At 40.5% G+C, this 21,635-nt stretch overlaps 1 protein-coding gene across 9 annotated transcripts in view; it reads right to left on the bottom strand.

The window, feature by feature from the left end:
- The window catches only part of Esr1 (estrogen receptor 1 (alpha)), a 393,645-nt gene that overhangs the window by 6,894 nt on the left and 365,116 nt on the right, over positions 1–21,635 (bottom strand). For all 9 annotated transcript variants that reach the window (NM_001302532.1, NM_007956.5, XM_011243067.3 and 6 more), the window contains one exon: positions 727–910. In NM_001302532.1, the coding sequence (NP_001289461.1) occupies positions 727–910 (184 nt within the window). The remainder of the gene's footprint in view (positions 1–726; positions 911–21,635) is intronic.

The raw sequence follows: 21,635 nt of genomic DNA, 5'->3' as shown, positions 1-21,635 counted from the left end.
GTGCTACATAAATGACTTGAGGAATAGCTGCTATGGCATGGCTTCAGTTATGAAGGACACCCAGAAAGATAATCACAAAGGACTGTGTTACAAGGAATAACACAAACAAAGCAAAGGGTGGCATGCTTTAATTGAAAAGCAATAGGAAACCCCTGTAAAGATTAAGTAGGGAGAGAATATGATTTTGATTGATTTCAAAGTGAGCTCTCTGGGTGCTTCATTGGGATGCAATAGAAGAGACTGAGACTAAGGAGCACGTTAGGTGATAGGTTAGAGTAAGGACAAAGGAGGTCACAGGAAGGCTCCCATATCTTGGGATGCATCAATGTTGACTCTGCATGAGTTTTTTTCTAAGTCCAGGGCTCTATCATTCAGCATTCCCTGGTGTAGGTCAGTAGGGAGTATTGTCAGAACCATAACAGATGAGCCTGAAGCCGTGAGAGATTGCTTATGCTTGGCAATACCCTTTGATTGATATGCCTCTTTTCCTTGCATGTATTTCAAATCACCAGTGCGTATGCCTTCCTCGAGGGTACTCTCCCTGATGCTTATCTAATGCTTCATGCAGGTTCTCTACTCTCTCTTCTGTCCTCCTCTAGCCTTTTTGGTCAGACATTTTTCCAAAGTTACTTTGCCTACTCAGCGGCCTGCCCTGCTTTGGCTATCATACAGAGTTGGTTGGGTCTACATCGTTTATCTCTACTGCAGAACCCAGGGCTGCCTTACCTCATGTGCCGGATATGGGAAAGAATGAGAAGGAGCTGAGCTAGGCGGCGATGCTGCTGCTGCAGAGTCAGGCCAGCTTTGGCCATCAGGTGGATCAAAGTGTCTGTGATCTTGTCCAGGACACGGTGGATGTGGTCCTTCTCTTCCAGAGACTTCAAGGTGCTGGACAGAAACGTGTACACTCCTGAATACACAGGGAGAGAGAAAGATTCATAAAGGATATGGTCTTGGAGACAGAAACATTCCGGAGATGACATGATGGGCCAGGGAGCTTTCTCTGAGACCTCCACATCACTGAGAATTCAGTGGACATGTTTGACACATTTGACAAGAGATTATCATGAATATGCACATTTATCATGAATATGCACATCTTTCCACATCAAGAAGCCAGGATAGCCTCTTGTGTCTAATCCAAGATTCTCTAGAAAGGACTATTGATATTGCAGCCATAATGGTGGCATGATCATTCCTTCTTGGGTAGATTTAATGTCAACACGAACTGTTCATTCAATGCTGACCACAAACTCGAGAGGAAACCATCATTGCTTCCTTGGAGGGACAGAGAGATGTGCTACTTACAAAGAGAACATAAGTGGAATGATGGGATACTTAGACTGCACTCAGTATGCCAACTCCCATATCTGGTAACGATGGGCAGACAGTTCCCCAGGAAACACAAGACACACATTATAATATGCTTCACAAGCAGTTATGAATAATTGGCTAAGTGATTAGAAGGTAATTGCTTAAGGTGGAAGTTATTTTGCTTCTACATATATTTGCTTCCACTAACATAAGTCTACACATATTTCAGTCTTTACTGAAGAGTGTATGACATGGGTGTGGCTAGAAGACTTTAGGAACGGCTGTTTTTCCTGACAGGCAAGCATGTCTTCTCTTGACCTTCTATGGCCTCTGCAAAAGGCAGGCTGGGCAGAGCCGTTCATGTTGTTCATTTCACCTGACCAGTAGTAGTCCTGAGTTAGGGACTACTCTATGGAGAGAAGCAAGGAGGCCATGAGGAGCACTGAGGACTATGGGAAGGAATGCTGAGAATGATGGCAAGGCGGGAGGGAGCATGATGGTCTCAGCTCGTCTCTCAACTCCACTTGCCCTCTCTGGTGGAAATAAGCTCCTCTATTCTAACTACACAGCCTTACAGGGCACACATGATGCTGGATTACCACAGGGTTAGGATAACACAGCAGTGCGGTTTCATATTTTGTTATCACTCACTGACATAAATGCTTATGTTGTGGTAAGTGACAACCTGAGGGTTGAAAACAAAGAAAATATCTATCCTGAGGAGGAGTTCACAGGACACAACTGTAGTTGCCCAGAGTAGAAAATGGCCATGTTTAAAACAAACAAAAACAACAGAACAAGACTGGCCCAAATATTGGTTGGTGTGTATCTCAGGAGAATCTCAGAGCTTCTGGCACAGACAGGCACATTGATCCATAGTAGAAACTGCACTGAATACAAAGCAGGTAAGGGCTTAAGAAAGAAACTGTGCATAAATTATAACGTGAGTCCCAACCTTTATTTTTCTGACCTGTTGTTTTCTTAAATGCTCGTGTGTTCTCGTTTACCTTGGCAGATTATGTCCCACTTTTGACCATATTGCCTGTTTTCTGGACACTGAATACCAGACACTGCCCTGTACTAAGTTTGAACTCTATCTACTTTTTAATGTTATCCTCTTTTATTTCTTTAAAAACAAAAACCCAAAAGGTCATTTCTTTAATAGGAATTTTTTTATGTTACAAATACAATATACAATCACAAGGGGGATACTTTTTAAAATTGTAAAGGTCAAAAAAATAAACAGGACCAAAAGTTGGGGGATCATTATACGATATGCATTCTTGACATGCTTCTACTAGCAGCTTCCTGGTGGGCTGGTCAGGGTAGATTGAAGAGTCCATCCTTTTTGACTCATCCTGTTTCCTAATACAACTCAGTCCAACTTGGCTGAATTGTTGATGGGAGTTCTTACATTGTTCTCCAATAGCTACACGGGTGAGAACTGCATTAAATATCCACAGAAAAAGGCATGTTCAAGGTTCTGGTTTGTGTTGGGGATCTCAAACCCTCCTGGTAAAAACCCACTGCAGACTTTCTTAGTGCTGGGATCCAAGTGCAGAGATTTCTGTCTACTAAAGAGTTTTCCCCCTGAGCCCCATAACCCACTATCTCTTTTTAATTTATTTCTTAGCTTATTTTTTATCTTTATTTCATGAAGGTCTAATTGAATAAGGTGTGACTGTAGACTGTTGACAAATATTTCAACTCATAAAGCTATCATCCAGCTCAACGTGTGAAGCTTCTCAGGCCCAGAGTAATCCTGCCTTGCCTCATTCCAAGCTAATGAAGCCATTTGTCTTTACCCAGAATATCCACTCTTCTGCTCATGTCAGAAATCAGCATTGTGTATGAGAGTATAACCAGCCATTTATATGGGATGTATATTCTTATCCTTTTGCAAGTTACCACCAGGTTAATCTAGTGAATTGCTTCTACATTCTGAAGCTGTGATGGACCCTCACCCCTACTATAAAAAAATTAACAACTTCCTGCGTTTCACTGGATTTCTCTTTATCCCTCCATGCACTATAACATGTAACATTTGAAACCCAGTTTTTCCAGGAAGCTACAGATAAACCCTGAGGGTTGTCACCTCAGTTGATACCATGGTGCATTCCAGGGTCCACCTGAACTGTGTTCTTGTTCACAAGCTTATAGAGCCTTTTATTTTTATTAGATCACCATTTGAACTTCTTGAAAATCATGCACAAAAAATATGTTTCATACATATCATTTTTGAGGAATGAATGAATGAGTGAATGAGTGGATGAGTGGATGAATGAATGAATGAATGAATGAATTGCCCAAGAAACAAGAAATTGGTATAGGCTTTGTAGCCTGAATCTTGTGCTTCCATAGTGGGTGTTTTTCCTTATTGCTAGGCATTGCTAGTGTTAAAACTGTACTTTTAGATATTTCTTATGAATCCAGTATTACTGTAATGTATGTTCATTATAAAACTGTTAAGTTATATACACACATATAGTTATATATACACGTTGTTTCCTAAAAACTGTTACATTTTACACTTCTGCAGTGAAATTGACAAACAGCACATTTTTAAGAGTTGCTTTAAAAAGACAGAGAAATGCCTGGATTACGTTCTGCCTAGATTCCATGTGACAAAGATTCTGCCTAGATTCCGGTGTCAAAGAAAGAGGGAGTCCATCAGAAAATGAAGTAAGTGTCTAGTGGCCATGGGGTTAGCTCGAACATTGCAGGTGTCAGGGAGGTGTGCCTTGGTGGACCGGTGTCAGCACTGACCTCAGCTGAGCTCCCCATGGCTCTGCCTCTTATATTCTGTGTGTCATCACCGATATCACTGTCTTGTCTCCTAGAAGCCTTACCACAGAATGAATGGACTGAGAACCTGCCCAGACCCTAACCTCAGTTAGTCCAAACTGAGTGATGAAATTTTGAACTATGTCTTTTTCTGTTATGACCCAGGATACTGGTTTTATTCAACAGTAACCCCTTTCTTGTTCAAAAAATCTTAGAAAGTACCATCTAATAGCTTGGGGATTCGTGCCAAGGGAGGTAGCCCACATTGTCCCTTCCCTCTCTACTGTGCACTGTGTAACAAAACACACTTGTGGTGAACTTCAACAGAATCTATGGCCAGCACAGGTTTTTTTTTGGGGGGGGGAGCGGGGTAGTGGTTTGGTTTGGTTTGGTTGGCTTTGAATGCAAGAAAAAGACACAACAGTCTGACTCAGCGAGCCATTTTTTTCTTTTGGGCTGTCACCTCTGGGTTCTCTCATAGTGCACATGACTGTCTGGGTTCCTTCTTCCAGTAAGAAGCTATTGAGAACTTACTCTGTTATCTGGCAGGGATTCCAAGGTTTATATCCTTTGAGGAGTTAATATTTTAACAGACGATTCTGCCCAAGGAGAGAGAATCTTTTTAACGCCACCTCCCAGAATGGAGAACATCACTCTGAGTAAGCCTGTTTTTCTAGTCCTGCTTTGGCACCAGCTCAACTTATCATCTCATCCTTGTCAGCAGGCACTTCCTAGCTGTGCAAATATACATCGAAATAAAAATACAGCCCTGACCAAATGACAGTAACTGACAACAGCCACCATGATCCTTTTGGACTTTCCTGGCAACACACAGTCCCTGTTTGCTGCCTGATGCCTTTAAGGAGCTGTTTAAGAAGCAAAAGCCACCCAGAGTCCCAGAATGTTTCAGGTGCTCTGGCAACCACTGCTAACAAGCATGAGTACAACAAAGCTGCCAGTTTATCTGTGTCTCAGGCAGTTTCTGCCCTGTACCACACCATGATTTCCAGAAGCCAGGAGTCAGTGTGTAGAGAGTAAGGACCTTCAGAAAGACACAACAGGCCAGGCGCTTTGTAGTCTGTGCCAAACCCCAAAGGTGGGGAGTCTGTCTTGAAGCATAGTTAGCAAACCTTAACTTATCCTGCCACCACTGGGAGAGATAGGAAGACTCTGTAGGGGATTTAGTAAGAGGAGAGAATGACAGGGAAACCACAAGGACACCCTCAAGTGTAAGGGACTCTAGTATGTGTGTGTGTGCATGAGTGCATGTATGTATGTGTGTATGTGTGTATGTGTGCTTGTACTAATACATGTATGTACATATGTGTATATGTGTATTTATGTGTCTGTGTGAGAGAAACAAAGAAACATATGAACAGATACACAGAGACAGACAGACAGACAGACACACAGAGAGAGACCTACAGACAGACAGGGCAGACAGGGGTGTGAACTTATTTTTGCTTGAGACTGGACTTCATCCAGCTGCCTGGGATAGTCTTGAATTTACTCTGCTATCTAGACAAGCTGTAAACTTGGAAGCCTCCGGACTCAAACTTTTTAGTAGCTAGGACTATAAGACTACGATACCGGGGCTGCCTAGAGATCTTGAGATAATATGGCTTTTCTTCAGGCTCATGTGACCTCAACTATCCTTTATTCTACTGCAACACTCTTGCAGGTTCTCTTTACATCTGGGCCTCACAGGAACATTTTTTTTCCAGCTTCTTTCTACCCAACGGAATTGTTGAGAAGTTTAAGGAAGACTGAAGTACACCCATCCATGGATATACCCAGGAGGAAGCTGAAGCAATGGCTGGGCTCTTGGCCTCCTCTGACATAGACCTCACTGAGGAGGCTCCTCTGTGCTGAGCGCTGAGGCCTTGGGCTTACCAGCTGCTGGAGGGCAAATTCTTCCAGCAAGGCAATCTTAACTGTTGTTGTTGTTGTTGTTTCCCCAAAGGGAATAATGTAGTAGCTGACCTTGGGGAGGTTCTTCAATCTACAGCAGGTTGATATAAAAATGAAAAGAAGCAGGAATGATTTCAAAGGGAAACGATGATCAATAATACGAAGTCCAGAGTTGTAAGTCACCTGGACCAGAACTGACACTCAGCTTTGATCAGGAGAAAGTTGTAGTCTTCATGGCTGACTAAGTGATGTATCAGCACATGGGGGGTCACCACAGAGAAGTATCTCTACAAGCAATGTCTTTTCTCATTAGTGCCTTGGAGGCATATCACAATGTCATCAGTCCCAGTCAGGTCTCCGGTTCACTTTGATTGACATTTGTTTGAGGGGCAGTGCTGCTCCTGATGCAGTCTTTAGTCAGTATGGTGGTTTGAATGAGATGCTTCTGCCATGAGTCTTTGGCATTTGAATATGTGGTAAACATTTGGTGGTCCTGTTTGAGGAGGCTGAGGAGGTTGGTTTTGCTGGAGGAAATATATCACTGGGGGGCAAGCTTTGAGGTTTCAAAGACCACCGTGTATGGTTTCAGTTGCATCCTGTTTGCAGTTTAAGGTATGAACTCTCAACAACTGCTCCAGGCACCATAGGTGCCACCTGCTGTCTCTACCATGAACCCTAACCATCTGGAAACAAACTTTTCTATTGTTGTACAGCAACAGAAAAGCAACTAATAGGGACAGTTGTATTACACAGTAACATGGTTGCTGCTGTTATTTAGCAGGAAGAGTTATTCTAGATGTTCTACAAAGTACTGGACAGACAGTCCCAGGTACTAATGTTTCCCTCTATGCTGTACCTCTCTGGAAAGGCCTGTTACATGTATGTACTATAAATACAAATTTGAAGTAAAAAAGTTTTGAAAAGAGATCTGAGATTAACTGGCAGAACACTTGAATACCATATTTAAGATCTTGATTTTGGTCTGTATTTATAAACACAAACACACACACACATGCATGAGCATATACATGTCTCAAAAGATGTAGCATGCAGATGAGTTTATAGTGAAGAGAGTTATTAAGAATGTCTTCACCAGGGGGCTGGTGAGATGGCTCAGTGGGTAAGAGCACCCGACTGCTCTTCCAAAGGTCTGGAGTTCAAATCCCAGAAACCACATGGTGGCTCACAACCATCCATAATGAGATCTGACTCCCTCTTCTGGAGTGTCTGAAGACAGCTACAGTGTACTTACATATAATAAATAAATAAAAATAAAAATAAAAATAAAAATAAATTAAAAAAAAAAAGAAAGAATGTCTTCACCAGGGTAGAACCTCATGAAGATCCACCCTTGGCTGAGGAATTACTGGCAGTTAGGGGCTCCTGGTGATGGCAAAAGTAGTCATTATTTTAAACGTGATGTAGCTATGAATAAGCTGCCCATGTTCTAGTAAATAAGCCTGCATCCATGCCCACGTAAGAAACCCTAATTAAACTCAGTGAGTCATTAAAGAAGACATTAAAGCAAGAGGAGACTTCTGGGAAATAGAAGGTGTTGAGAGGAGATTGAAGGAGGAAATGGAAGAAGGAAGACTGGGCTAGATCAAAATATACTACACACATGTATAGAATTTTCAAAGAATAATTTGGATTTTTAAAAACAATATTTGAGCCATTATTTCAACTAGGGGTACCATGTAAATGTTGCAGCTGTCCATTTACTTGAATTGATTTCAGTGTCGTTGAGCAGATACTACAAACTTGCCACGATTGGTTGTAAAGATCAATAGAGGAAATGTTCACTTTTCTAAAGGAAACTAGAGCCAATGGTTATAAAATACAACTCACTGACAAAATAATGAGATCTTAACTCTTATATATTCTTAAATTTTTGTAATATTGATAATAATAATTTGTAATAATTTAACAATTAAATAACTTTTGATTTGATACTTTAATTAATCTAATAAATAATTATTCTGGTATCCATATCTGGTTCTGATTTATCATGTCCTCTATTTCTTGAGCAGAAAGCTTAGATTATGGTTCTATCCAAGTATTTTTTGTGATGACCACATTTTTTTCACAAAAAAAAAAAAAAAAAAAAAAAAAAAAAAAAAAAAACTTTTGTCAAGCCTTGTATATCTGCCCTGAACTATATAGCGTTAGCATTATATTTTAAGTGAGTTTAGTATAATTTCTCATTTGTATATGCTAAAAAAGCATACTGATTCATCTTCAAATCATGAATATCTTAGAATCTCTTGTGAAGTTTTACAGGAGGCAACAGTTGCCGGGTCTCCACCAAAGTCTGGTAATTGAGCCAAGGGTGGGGTGTGACAGATATGCTTTAACAAAGCCCTGCACTGGCGACTCATGCCCAGCTGGAATGACAAGCCATGTGACAAACTTGAATTTTACATCTTGTCGTCATCAAAAGGCAAACTCTTGACAATGTGGAGTCTATTAGTGTTCTTTGAAAAATATCGACAACACCCGGAGGAATCTCCACTCCCAGGCATTCTAACACTCTCAGGATCACAGGATCAGAGACCTTGGGTGCCAACTCTGCAGCCAGTCCCAAAACACCCAGAGGAAGATCCACTCTCAGGTGCTCTAACACTCCCAGGATCATAGGATCAGAGATGAGGAGGGCAAAACAAAGAATGTTACAAGCAGTAAGTTAGAAAGGCCAAGTAACATGTAAAGGCAGACTTATCACAATTACACCAGACTTCTCACCAGAGAATATAAAAGCTAGAAGATCCTGGGCAGATGTCATACAGACCTTTTAGAACACAAATGCCAGCCCAGGCTACTGGACCGTGCAAAACTCTCAATTACCATAGACAGAGAAACCAAGATACTCCATCACAAAACCAAATTTACACAAAATCTTTCCACAAACCAGCCCTACAAAGGATAATAGATGGAGAACACCAACATAAGGAAGGAAACTACACCCTAGAAAAAGCAAGAAAGTAATCTTTCAACAAACCTAGAAGAAATTAACAACATAAACATAATTCCCCCTCTAACAAAACAACAGAAAAGGAAATAGCTATCACTTTTCCTTGATATATCTTAACATTAATGGACTCAATTCCCCCCAAAAGACATAGACTAACAGACTGGATACATAAACAGGACCCAGCATTTTGCTGCAAACAGTAAATGCATGTCACTGACAAAGACAGACACTACCTAAGAGTGAAAAGTTGGAAAACAATTTTCCAAGCAAATGGTCCCAAGAAACAAGTTGGAGTAGCCATTCTAATATCGAATAAATTTTCAACCAAAAATTATCAAAAAAGATAAAGAAGGACACTTCATACTCATCAAAGGAAAAATCTACCAAGATGAACTCTCAATTCTGAACATCTGTGCTTCAAATGCAACGGCAACCACATTCATAAAAGAAACTTTACTAAAGCTCAAAGCACACATCACACTGCACACAATAATAGTGGAAGGCTGCAACACCCCACTCTCAGTAATGGAAAGATCCTGGAAATAGAAACTAAACAGAGACACAGTGAAACTAACAGATGTTATGAACCAAATGGATCTAACAGATATTTATAGATTTCATCCTAGAGCAAAAGAATATAACTTTTTCTCAGCACCTCATGGTACCTTCTCCAAAACTGACCATATAATTGGTCACAAAACAGGCCTCAACAGATACAAGAAGAATGAAATAATCCCATGCAGCCTATCAGATCACCACGGACTAAGGCTGGTCTTAAATACCAATAAAAACAACGGAAAGCACACATACACATGGAAGCTGAACAACGCTCTACTCAATAACTTGGTCAAGGAGGAAATAAAGAAAGAAATGAAAAGCTTTTTAGAACTTAATGAAAATGAAAACACATCATATCACAACTTATGAGACACAATGAAAGCAGTGCTAAGTGGAAAACTCAGCTCTAAGTTCCTCCAAAAAGAAACTGAAGAGAGCTTACACTAAAAGCTTGACAGCATACCTGAAAGCTCTAGAACAAAAAGAAGCAAATACACCCAAGAGGAGTACATGACAGGAAATAATCAAACTCAGGACTGAAATAAACCAAATAGAAATAAAAGAACTATACAAAGAATCAACAAAAACCAGGAGCTGATTTGAAAAAGTCAACAAGATAGATAAACCCTTAGCCAGACTAACCAGAGGGCACAGAGACAGTATCCAAATTAATAAAATCAGAAACGAAAAGGGAGACATAACAACAAAATATATTTTAAACTAATTATACTGTTTGTTGAATATTAACAGTTGAAAATATTAAAATCATGTTCTACAAACATCAAGAAGGAGAGAGAGAGGACAGGGAGGGAGGGAGGGGGCAGGGAGGCAGGGAGGAAAGAAGGAAGGAAGAAGCAACAAAGAGAGAAAGAAAGAAAAATATCCTATCCACACTAACAAGTCGAAAAGTATCTTTTCCATGGAGTTCCTGGGCAAGGTTCACCCTTCCTCTTCTTTCTCTCTTTTCTAGTCATGGATGTATGGATGTTAGAATAGAGCTGAATCTTAGGAAACAACTATTTAAATGGCAAAATCCTTTTTCCTGAGTATGTGGAAGACCACATAATAAAAGACTACAGAACTGAACTTTTTTTTTTCTTTCTGTTCTCTCCCCACTACAACCAGCACAGCTGATTTCTCTGACTCTAAAAGTTATGAGAGTTTCTCATCACCAGCGATCAGGTAGATCCCTAGCAGAAGCCACTTCATGGCATCGAACATAACTCCTTTCTAATACCCTCTTTCTGGAGAGAGTACTCCCACGAGAAGGACTCAAACCCAGCGTGCTTCCTGTCCCCTTCACTATCACTTGCCAGCTCCAGGTTGTTCTACCCATGTTTCTGATTAACTGGCCAACAGTTGGGGCTCTCACGACCCCCCTCCTTTCTTGGGTTTCATTAATGACCTTGAGTGGGCCATGTAACTTAGGGAAATGTAAATTTCTCTTCCTTAAAAAGAGCGTGGCAAGATATACAAATGAAGTGATGCCTGGTGCAGGAAGGACCGTGGTGCTTTGATGCCCCATGGGGGAGGCATTGGACCCTCATACTTCCACATTCTTAGCTGCTCTAAACCTTAGCATTTGGGGTTTGGGAATATTTGCTGTTTAAGAATGCTTGAGTAAATTATGGGCCACTGGTGATCGAATACATCTTCAACTCTCATCAAGCCTTGACCTTTCCAGGGACAACCACATCCTGGGCCACTAGCTGTTCAGTGAACCCATTAGCATGGTAAAAAGATATGATCATTTCAGAATTTTCAAGGGCTTTCAGAGTTGCATGCCAGGAAATACAGAAATACAGACACATGTATGTATTTGACAGTATCTCAAACATGAACCTATTTGTAGAATTAGCACTATTATACACATCAGAGTGTTTGAATCACTACACAGTATGTCTCTCTGTTATAATGAGTCCTATTCTAATATAATTCAAGAGGTGTTTACTACTTTTTCATGGTTAAACAAGTACGTTGAGACAGGAGTAACATTTAAGAGTGTTCAGGGCACCTCCTCTCTTTATTCACATAAGGCCTTAGAAAGAATGATTTACGTACAATTCTTTTTCTTCCTATTGCTAGTCTTCTTCGTAAGAGAAGCTACGGTTTTGATTCTAGAAACATTTAGTCATCCCCAGTCATGCTTACTATTCATTCTGAATACGGACATACTCCGTGGCCGCCAGTGTGTTCACAGAACAAAGTGAAGCCGAAAGGGCAAGCAGAGAACATCACAGTGCTTTGTTTGTTATGAATCAAAGACATAGCATCACGGAAGACTTCAAAGAGAGGACTTTATGCCATTCAGGAATTTAATTATCATTTTGTGCCTAACAGCAACAACAACAAAAGAGGATCACATTGGGAAATTTGTATCCACTGATGAGAAACCTCTATCCTTTTCCAGATCAGTAGTTATTCAGCTGCAAGAGTCAAAGCCTTCTCAAGACCTGGTCTTTCTATACACACATACCATTATGCTAGTGTATATCATGTGACATGCATTGGCAACATCTCTTCTCTGTGAAGTCACAGAGGGAGTGACAACTAAAAATGCATGTCCCTGCCAGAAACCCAACACAGGAACCAGCGACCATTAAACCATACAAGTCTCATTCAGAAATATCTGTCAAGTTGGTGCAATTTTTAGTGAAATGTACTAGATGTTCTTGAAAGTAAGTATGCGCCACACCAACTCGTTCCAGCTGACTCCGAAGCTAGATCTCTTCATGACTTCCGGTGGACATAGTGGCGAGCTGATGGAGTTGATGGAGCTGATGGAGTTGGGTTGAGGCAAATTAAGACACATGGGCTTTTGCATTAAATTGGACTCATGTGCTTGACTATATATGGAACCCCGGATTTTACTTTTTATAACAGACAGACAAGATAAATTCTAGAATATATCTTTCAGGACAAAGTTGCTATTGGTGTATATTTGGCATGGGAGTTTGTTTCTGTTGCTTATATGTTATTATAACATATTAGAAGACATTCAGTGTTCTGAGTTTTCTATTCTTCAAGCAGTCCATTCCTATCCATTTGAGGTCAGAAAGGAGAAGTTTCAAATACATGTGTGCTAGGAGACATAGAGTCTTAGAGCTGGTGAGACGGTCTGCTAATTAAGAGTGTATACTGCTCTTGCAGAGGGCCTAACTCTGGTTCGTAGCACCCATATCACAACCACATATAACTCCCGCTCCAGGGTAGCCAAATGCTTCTGGCCTCTTTGGGCATGTATGTTCACATGTACATACCTTCACACCAGGACACTGTTGCATCATATTTAAGCAGATATTCTTTTCCAGAGACAAATTATACCAAGTTTTCTGTAACTTATTTTTTAATCAGTGGTTTTTTAATTCTTCCTGGCAAAACAGCAGATCTAATCCCACTCTTTCAGATATGGATTAACTTGTGACTCATTTGTGATTCATGGAATCAATGGGATAGGCTGGAAATGTCTTCTAAGCATATGTCAGAAAAGACCAGGTAGCTTTTGTCTTGGTAGCTGCCTTGGGGACTACTTTTTATTACTTTGACCAGGAACTTTTGTCACCTCATAAGAGGTCCAGTGTGAAGAAGACAATAAGCAACATCCAAGTTGAAGTCTTGCACTGATGTCCTAGACAACAGCCAGTATCCTTTACAATATATCAATAAAGATACATCAAGGTGATGTTCATCCATAACTCTTAGAGTCCCTACTTAAGGAATAGTGTCACCAGAGGCCCCAGACACTTTGCTGAAGACACAAACCACTCTATTATTGTCCTTTAAAAATTTATGACCAAACATTTTTTAAGCTATTATGTTTGGGGTTAATTGGTTTTGCAAGAGCAGCAACCTTTACACACATGACCATCCACATCAGAGTTTTAGGGAGAAAACTGATCAAGAAGAAGCAGATTGGAAATTCAATTTCTGATGCTCTGAACCACCAGATAAGATCTGATGGCCCTGGCCACTTCATGTTCTATAGTTCAGTTTTCATGGTCTAGGCCATGTGGGTGCTTTGACAGCAACACAGGTTCATAGTGTTGGATAGGTGTACAGGCAACAATTTGCATAGGATTCCTTCTGATTTCACTAAATTCATCAAGCTGAAAATAAAAGTGTCCTATACATGTTTTGTCAACTCAACACAGCCCAGAGTTGTCTGAGAGAAAAGCCTCAACTGAAGGTCTAGGGTGGATTGTCTTGATTGTTAATTGACATAAGAGGTTCCAACCCACTGTGGGCGACAACATCCTTAGGCAAGTGTTCCTATGCTGTATAAGAAACCAGCTGAGCATAAACATGAGCAAACCAGCAAGCAGCATTTCTCCATGGCTTTTGCTTGAAGATCCTGTTTGAGTGTGTGAGTTCCTATCCTAACTTCCTTCAATGATGGATTATGACCTGAGCATATAAGCCAAAGAAAACATTTCCTCTTCTAAGTTGCTGTTTGTCTCAGAGGGTTCCTTTGTTTGTTTGTTTGTTTGTTTGTTTGTTTGTTTTTATCACAGCCACAGGAAGGAAACCAGAATCTACATAGATCACTCCCTACCTGGAAAACACTAGCAATTCCAGTTTCCCTTGGGAGAATAGAGGCTAAGTTGTACAATCTTCATCAAGTCCTGATTATTAAGAAGTCATTTTTGTAGAGATTTGCCTTCAGAGAAGTTCTGTTGAGTAACTAGCATATTGTCCTTTTTAAAATCCCTATGAACCTTGCAATAGAATGACTTCTCTTTGGTTTGACCTAGAACTTTAGAGCCAACCCTGCAGCTCATTTCAGGTACAGCACAGAGACACTTTCTTGTGCTGATATAGCTCACAGAGTTGGTGATTTCTGCATATTACTCTCCCTTTATATGATATTTGTTAACTATTAGTTCACTACTTTTCATTGCATGAAATTCATTAAGTATTTCAAATCTTCTGGAACAACAATAGGGGTGGGTTGGGGAGGGAGGATGTCCCTTCTTCCCTGGGAATCAATGTAAAAAGTCACTGTGGATAGATGTGCTCATAAAATATCACCATGCGTCCATCTGACTTAGTCTCTGACTCAGAAAAGCTGACTCAAGAACTAAGAATGAATAACAAACTTATGCAGACATTTCCACGTCATCCTGAAGTGGGCAGCCTGCTCAAGTATCTGTAATGTCACCAACACCAAGAACTAAGAAAAAAAAAGTCCTAATTGGACAGTTTGATTCCCCTGAAGAGCAAATCCTTAGGAAAACTTCCCTCTATTTCCTGAGGAATACTCCAAACAGCAGACAGTCCCTTCTGGGATTTGCTGTTGTTGTTGTTTTGCTTTTTTATAACTAGTATCAAATTTTCTGATTTCCAAGAGGCAAGTGAGCTGTGGGTTGCGTATTTCTTCAGGCGTCTCACTTCCACCCTTCATTTAAGTGAGTATTCGACAGCATAGAAACCCCAGTACACAGGCATCACATGAGTGTGATTGGCTTATTTTAAGTTTTCTTAAAGAGAATAAAGCTAACATTACATTCCATATATGGAGATGTGGAATTTCAGAATTGTGTTTAAAAGATGTCTTATGGTCAGTTAGTTTGGTTATGGAACCATTTGAGCAGCACTAACTGGGCTTAGGGAATTAGCACCAATAAGAGAAGCAGGAAGGAGGAGGAAGATGAAATGAGGGAGGAGAAAAAAGAGAAGGAAGAAGAGAAGGAAGAGGAAGAGAAGAGGAAGTTTAAAGGTGGTTGGGTTGAGGGGAATGTGGGTAGCAATTAATAGGAAAGATTTGATCACATATTGCTGAAAGTATGCATGAAATTCTAGAGAAAAAACTATTTAAAATTAATTAATCTGATGGTTTAGAAATTATTTAAAGAATCAAAAAAGCCCCATATGACTATATCTATAGCTAGGCAGACAGAGATATATAGGATTAGATGATAGATAAGTAGTTAGTTAGATAAACAATAGATAGATAGATAGATACATACATACATACATACATACATATATACATACATATGTAGATAGATAGATAGATATAGACAGAAAGACAGACAGACAGACAGACAGACAGACAGACAGATAAAGTTAGCCTCATGTGAAACCCTCACATTTAAACTTTGTTGAGTTATTCTACTTTGATAAAGGCAGGAACAACACCAGGGAAAGACCAGCACCCCTGCACACTGACTTTGTCTGCCAATCTCAGGTAGCCTTGAGACACTTCTAGACAACTTGGCTTCAGCAGAAGGAAGGATAAAAATTGCCAGACTCCAAAATCTGAGAAGACAAGTCTTAGAGAGAGAAAAATATTCGCAAAAGACACATCTAATGAAGGACTATTCTCCAAAATATATAAAAAAGGTGTTCAAACTCAACCACAAAAACAATCACCTAATTTAAGAATGAATGAGAAATATTAACATACATCTCACCAAAGAAGAACTACAGGTACCAACCAGGCCTATAAAAATATGTTTAGTATCATATGAGTTTAGGAAATTATAAATTAAAACCATAATAAAATATATCTCTTAGGATGAGCAATCCCCAGAGTATTGACAATAGGAAATGCTGACAAGGATGAGGAGCAACAGGAACACATATCGTTCGCTGGTGCTGTGAAATGTTACTGCTCACTTCGGAAGATGTTTGGGCAGTTCCTAACAAAACGGAACAAACTCTCACCAAAGGATCCAGTAGTCCCTCATCTTAGTGTTCACAAAGGAAATAGAAATTTATGTCCACACACAATATTTTGCAAACAGATTTGTGGCAGCTTCATCCACAATTATGGCAACTCACAAGCAACCAAGCTTTTCTTTAAATAGAGAATAGACAAACTGTGGTATATTCGGACAATGGAATATTATTCACAGATAACAAAACATGAGGTACTAAGTGATGAAAAGGCATTGTAAGGGCCTGAAGTGACCAATACAGAACAGAAGAAGGCAGTGTGAAAAGGTGACACACCATGGTAGTCCAAACACAAGACATCCTGAACAAAGCAAAGTTACGATGACAGGACAGATTGGGAGAAGGGGGAGGGTGGGGAAGAGGGGGAGATTAGAGAATTTCTGTATAATAATAAGAAACGTTTACTAAAAGCCATACAGTATAAAACATAAATGTCCTCCACAGTCTTGGGATGATAATGATGCATCATTGAAGGCTTTGTTGTTAAAATGCACCACTGATACAAGATGCTTATTGTTAGGGACGATGGAAAAGGGTGGGGAGGCAGAAGATATCTGGGAATAGTCTTTACTTGCCACACATTGGAGGTGTGTGTGTGTGTGTGTGTGTGTGTGCATGTGCATTTGTGTGTATGAGAGTGTTTCTGTGTGTGCATGTGTGTATCTGTGCATGTGTATGTGTGTATGTATGTGTACATGTGTGTGTTTCTGTATGTCTGTGTGTGTATGTGCATGAGCATATGTGTGTATTTGCTGTGCCTGTGTGTGTCTGTGTATGTGCGTTTCTGTACGCATATGTGTTTGTGTGTCTATGTGTCTGTCTGTGTGCATGTGTGTCTCTGTGTTTGTGCCAAATCTGTCCTAAAAAATAATTAGGACATAGTTACTATGAAGGTGGACTAGGTAAAATGTGGAGGAGACTCTTGTGGTATGGAGGTGGGATGGTGATGCAGAGAGAGAAGTAACAGAGAGGTACAGGTAACAGTGAGGATGCTGGAAAACCCCATGAGGTATAATAATGGGGGTAACCAACAGCCATTTAATTGGACTTACAGCCCACTCACTGGGAGGGAATCCATGACTGACACTGTTGGTTTTACCATCTGCCTGTGACTGGCAAAGCCATGGAATCCAGAAGAAAACCCACTACTGTAGTTTCCTAAGCCAGTACAAAGTCTAACTGCATTCTAAATACCTGTCCTTAAACCCACAGTTAAGTGTAACTCTCACCCCTCATCAAAGCAGTTTCCTTTTTTTCCCCAATTTTTTATTAGGTATTTTCTTTATGTACATTTCAAATGCTATCCCGAAAGTCCCCTATACCCTTGCCACCCCCACCCCCAACCCCCTACCCTTCCACTCCCACTTCTTGGCCCTGGTATTCCTCTGTACTGGGGCATATAAAGTTTGCAAGACCAATGATGGCCGACTAGGCCATCTTCTGCTACATATGCAGCTAGAGACATGAGCTCTGGGGGTACTGGTTAGTTCATATTGTTGTTCCACCTATGGGGTTGCAGATCCCTTCAGCTCCTTGGGTACTTTCTCTAGCTCCTCTATTGGGGGCCCTGTGTTTCATCCAATAGCTAACTGTGAGCATCTACTTCTGTGTTTGCCAGGTACTGGCATAGCCTCACAAGAGACAGCTATATCAGGGTCCTTTCAGCAAAATCTTGCTGGCGTATGCAATAGTGTCTGTGTTTGGTGGCTGATTATGGGATGGATCCCCGGGTGGGGCAGTCTCTGGATGGTCCATCCTTTCATCTCAGCTCCAAACTTTGTCTCTGTAACTCCTTCCAGGGGTGTTTTGTTCCCAATTCTAAGAAGGAGCGAAGTGTCCACACTTCGGTCTTCTTTCTTCTTGAGTTTCATGTGTTTTGCAAATTGTATCTTGGGTAGTCTAAGTTTCTGGGCTAATATCCACTTATCAGTGAATGCATATCATGTGAGTTCTTTTTATGATTGGGTTACCTCACTCAGGATGATACCCTCCAGATACATCCATATTGCCTAGGAATTTCATAAATTCATTGTTTTTAATAGCTGAGTAGTACTCCATTGTGTAAATGTACCACATTTTCTATACCCATCCCTCTGATGAGGGACATCTGGGTTCTTTCCAGCTTCTGGCTATTATAAATAAGGCTGCAATGAACATAGTGGAGCATGTGTTCTTATTACCAGTTGAAACATCTTCTGGATATATGCCCAGGAGAGGTATTGCTGGATCCTCCAGTAGTACTATGTCCAATTTTCTGAGGAACTGCCAGACTGATTTCCAGAGTGGTTGTACAAGCTTGCAATCCCACCAACAATGGAGGAGTGTTCCTCTTTCTCCACATCCTCGACAGCATCTGCTGTCACATGAACGTTTGATCTTAGCCATTCTGACTGGTGTGAGGTGGAATCTCAGAGTTGTTTGATTTGCATTTCCCTGCTGATTAAGGATGTTGAACATTTTTTCAGGTGCTTCTCAGCCATTCGATATTCCAAAGCTGTACTACAGAGCAATTGTAATAAAAATTGCATGGTACTGTTATAGCGACAGACAGCTAGACCAATGTAATAGAATTAAAGACCCAGAAATTAACCCACACACCTATGGTCACTTGATCTTTGACAAGGGAGCTAAAACCATCCGGGGAAAAAGACAGCACTTTCAACAAATGGTGCTGGCACAACTGGCAGTTATCATGTAGAAGAATGAGAATTCATCCATTTTTATCTCCTTGTACTAAAGTCAAGTCTAAGTGGATCAAGGAACTCCACATAAAACCAGAGACACTGAAACTTATAGAGGAGAAAGTGGGGGAAAGCCTCTAAGATATGGGCACATGGGAAAAATTCCTGAATAGAACAGCAATGTCTTGTGCTGTAAGGTCGAGAATAGACAAATGGAACCTCATAAAATTGCAAAGCTTTTGTAAGGTAAAAGACACTGTCAACAAGACAAAAGGCCACCAACAGATTGGGAAAGGATCTTTACCAATCCTAAATCAGATAGGTGACTAATATCTAATATATATATAAACTCAAGAAGGTGGACTCCAGAAAATCAAATAATTCCATTAAAAAAATGGGGCACAGAGCAGTTTCTTTTACAGTAGATGGAGATCATTATATAAATCAGATTTTGCCCCCAATTAATATGCTTGAAACACAACCCCTGCACATAGGCTCTGGAAACATTGCAAAATAATGAGGCAAAGACTGTAAGAGCCAGAGGTGCTCTTTTTCATAGCTTCTGAAAGACAGTTTCTTCTAAATTGAAGTAACAAGAGGACACAAAGAGGAGGGAGGGAATTGATCTCAGAGGAATTGATCTCAGAGGAATCGAGAAAGGAGATATAGTGTACGAAATTCTCTAGGAAATAATAAAAATACTATACCCAGATGTGAAGTCTGTTGAGTAATGAAAGCAAGTTTGTGCCTATGCAATTAGGAGCTTGTGTATGTATGTGTGAGTGTGTGCAGGGGAGGGTTGTGTGCATGTAGGTATGTTGTAGGTGGAAGCTAGATGTTAACTTCTGGTCTTTCTCAATTATTCTTAACCTCAGGACAAGAAACTAAGACAGCCTGTCTCTCACTAACGCTGCAGCTCCAAGTGGGTCACCAGGAATCTCAGGGACCCTCCTGTCCCCTCTTTCTTAGGGTTGGGACTACAATTGTTCACTGTTGTACATTATATATGGTTGCTGGAGACCAGATTCAAATTCTAAAGTACCTCACCAACTGAACCACTCCCCTCATCCCAGTAAAATCAAAACATCCAAAAAGGAAAATAAATGCAAATTGCATTTTAATTGTAGGGCTGTAGGAGGTTGAAGCACCAGGGCTTACAAATGCAAGAGGATGTTTCCAGAGAGGCAAACGGTTCCTCATCCAGCTGCTAAATAAGTGTCACAGCCTGAGCTCGAATCCAGACTCCCCTGACCTCTCACTCAGCACTCAAACACTACACTAAGGATTTCTTAGCTCCAAGGTTTGCAGGAAAACTAGAAATGATGGCCAGCAGACTCATCTTCTTGGACATTTGAGATCTCTAGACTAATTTTCATACTGACAAAACATTAGGAGCAATTTAGGAGCAATCCTGCCTTTTGAAAAAAGTCAGAGGATAGTGTAGCCAAAAAGACTTGAAATGACAGGAGGTCTTCTGTGAGTCTCTTTTTGTTTTGTTTTGTTTCCTTTTTTTTTTTTTTTGGTATTTTTTTCGAGACAGGGTTTCTCTGTATAGCCCTGGCTGTCCTGGAACTCATTTTGTAGATCAGGCTGGCCTCAAACTCAGAAATCCCCCTGCCTCTGCCTTCCGAGTGCTGGGATTAAAGGCGTGCACCGCCACCGCCCAGCTTGTTTTGTTTCTGAAACAGTGTCTCTATTATATAACACTTTCCTGAAACGCTCTCTGTAGACCAAGCTGGCCTTGAACTCACAGAGATCCACCTGCTTCTGCCTCCCAAGTGTTGGGATTAAAGGTATGTGCCACTATGCTTAACTTCTATGAGTCTCTTTAACTAGATAAAGACTTTCACCAAAATGTTAACAGTGATTACTTTCATGGGATGAATTTGGGATACTCTGAGAGATGGTTTTTTCTCAGTATTTATTCTGTATTTTCCAAGTTCCAAGCACTGGGTGCTCATCACTTTTGCAAACCAGTTAAAAAATGAAAATGTTTTTAAAAATCCAGAGAGCGCCTCTTATTCCTGTTACATCAGACTGTCAACACCCAGGTGGTTGAGTGAGAAATGCACCTGGTGAACCTGGTGGCCCTTCAAAGGATCCAGAGGTTGCTATGAAGACATTACTTATTGATTTTCTTACAATATTTCCATTATCTCTAAGGTAGTTCCTATTTCTGAGACTCCATGGTTGTGGTTTCAGCAGGAAACTAAGTTTACCGATGTGTCACTGAAAATTTACCCAGCGGTTTCCTTAGCTGGAAAGAACCCTGATGTGCCACCAAGCTAAACTTAGCTGCAGAGGTAACTACAATGATAAATGAGCCTCAAAGCCTGACAATACCAGAAGACCACAATTTCTCTAGAAGGTTCTATGTGTCCTGCTTTCACAGAACACAGAGGCTCAACTAACTCAGTAATTCATACTGCCCTTCATTCCGGTAGGAAGGGCCAGTGTTTCACCTGACACAGTGAAAAATAATTTGACATTTTGGTGTCACTCATCACTGTTGTCCATGAAAACAGTGAGATTCTGCCTGACACTCCTGTCCATGACTCAGAGCCACGTCTAGGTCTGTCTGCAGGTAACTAAGATGTAGACTTCTCTTGATTCATAGGAGCTCATTGAGTAGGGCACAGCTTGAACTCTCAGCCCCCAGTTTTTTTTAGTGAAACATGCAGTTGGATTGAAGGTAAAGTCATGTGTCATACTGCTTCTTCCAATTTCATCAGAGACTA

Source organism: Mus musculus, chromosome 10 (assembly GCF_000001635.26).
Source record: "Mus musculus strain C57BL/6J chromosome 10, GRCm38.p6 C57BL/6J".
Taxonomy (NCBI): Eukaryota; Metazoa; Chordata; class Mammalia; order Rodentia; family Muridae; genus Mus; species Mus musculus.
Note: the sequence above shows the minus strand (reverse complement) of the source record. Positions and strands in the feature narration are given on the sequence as shown.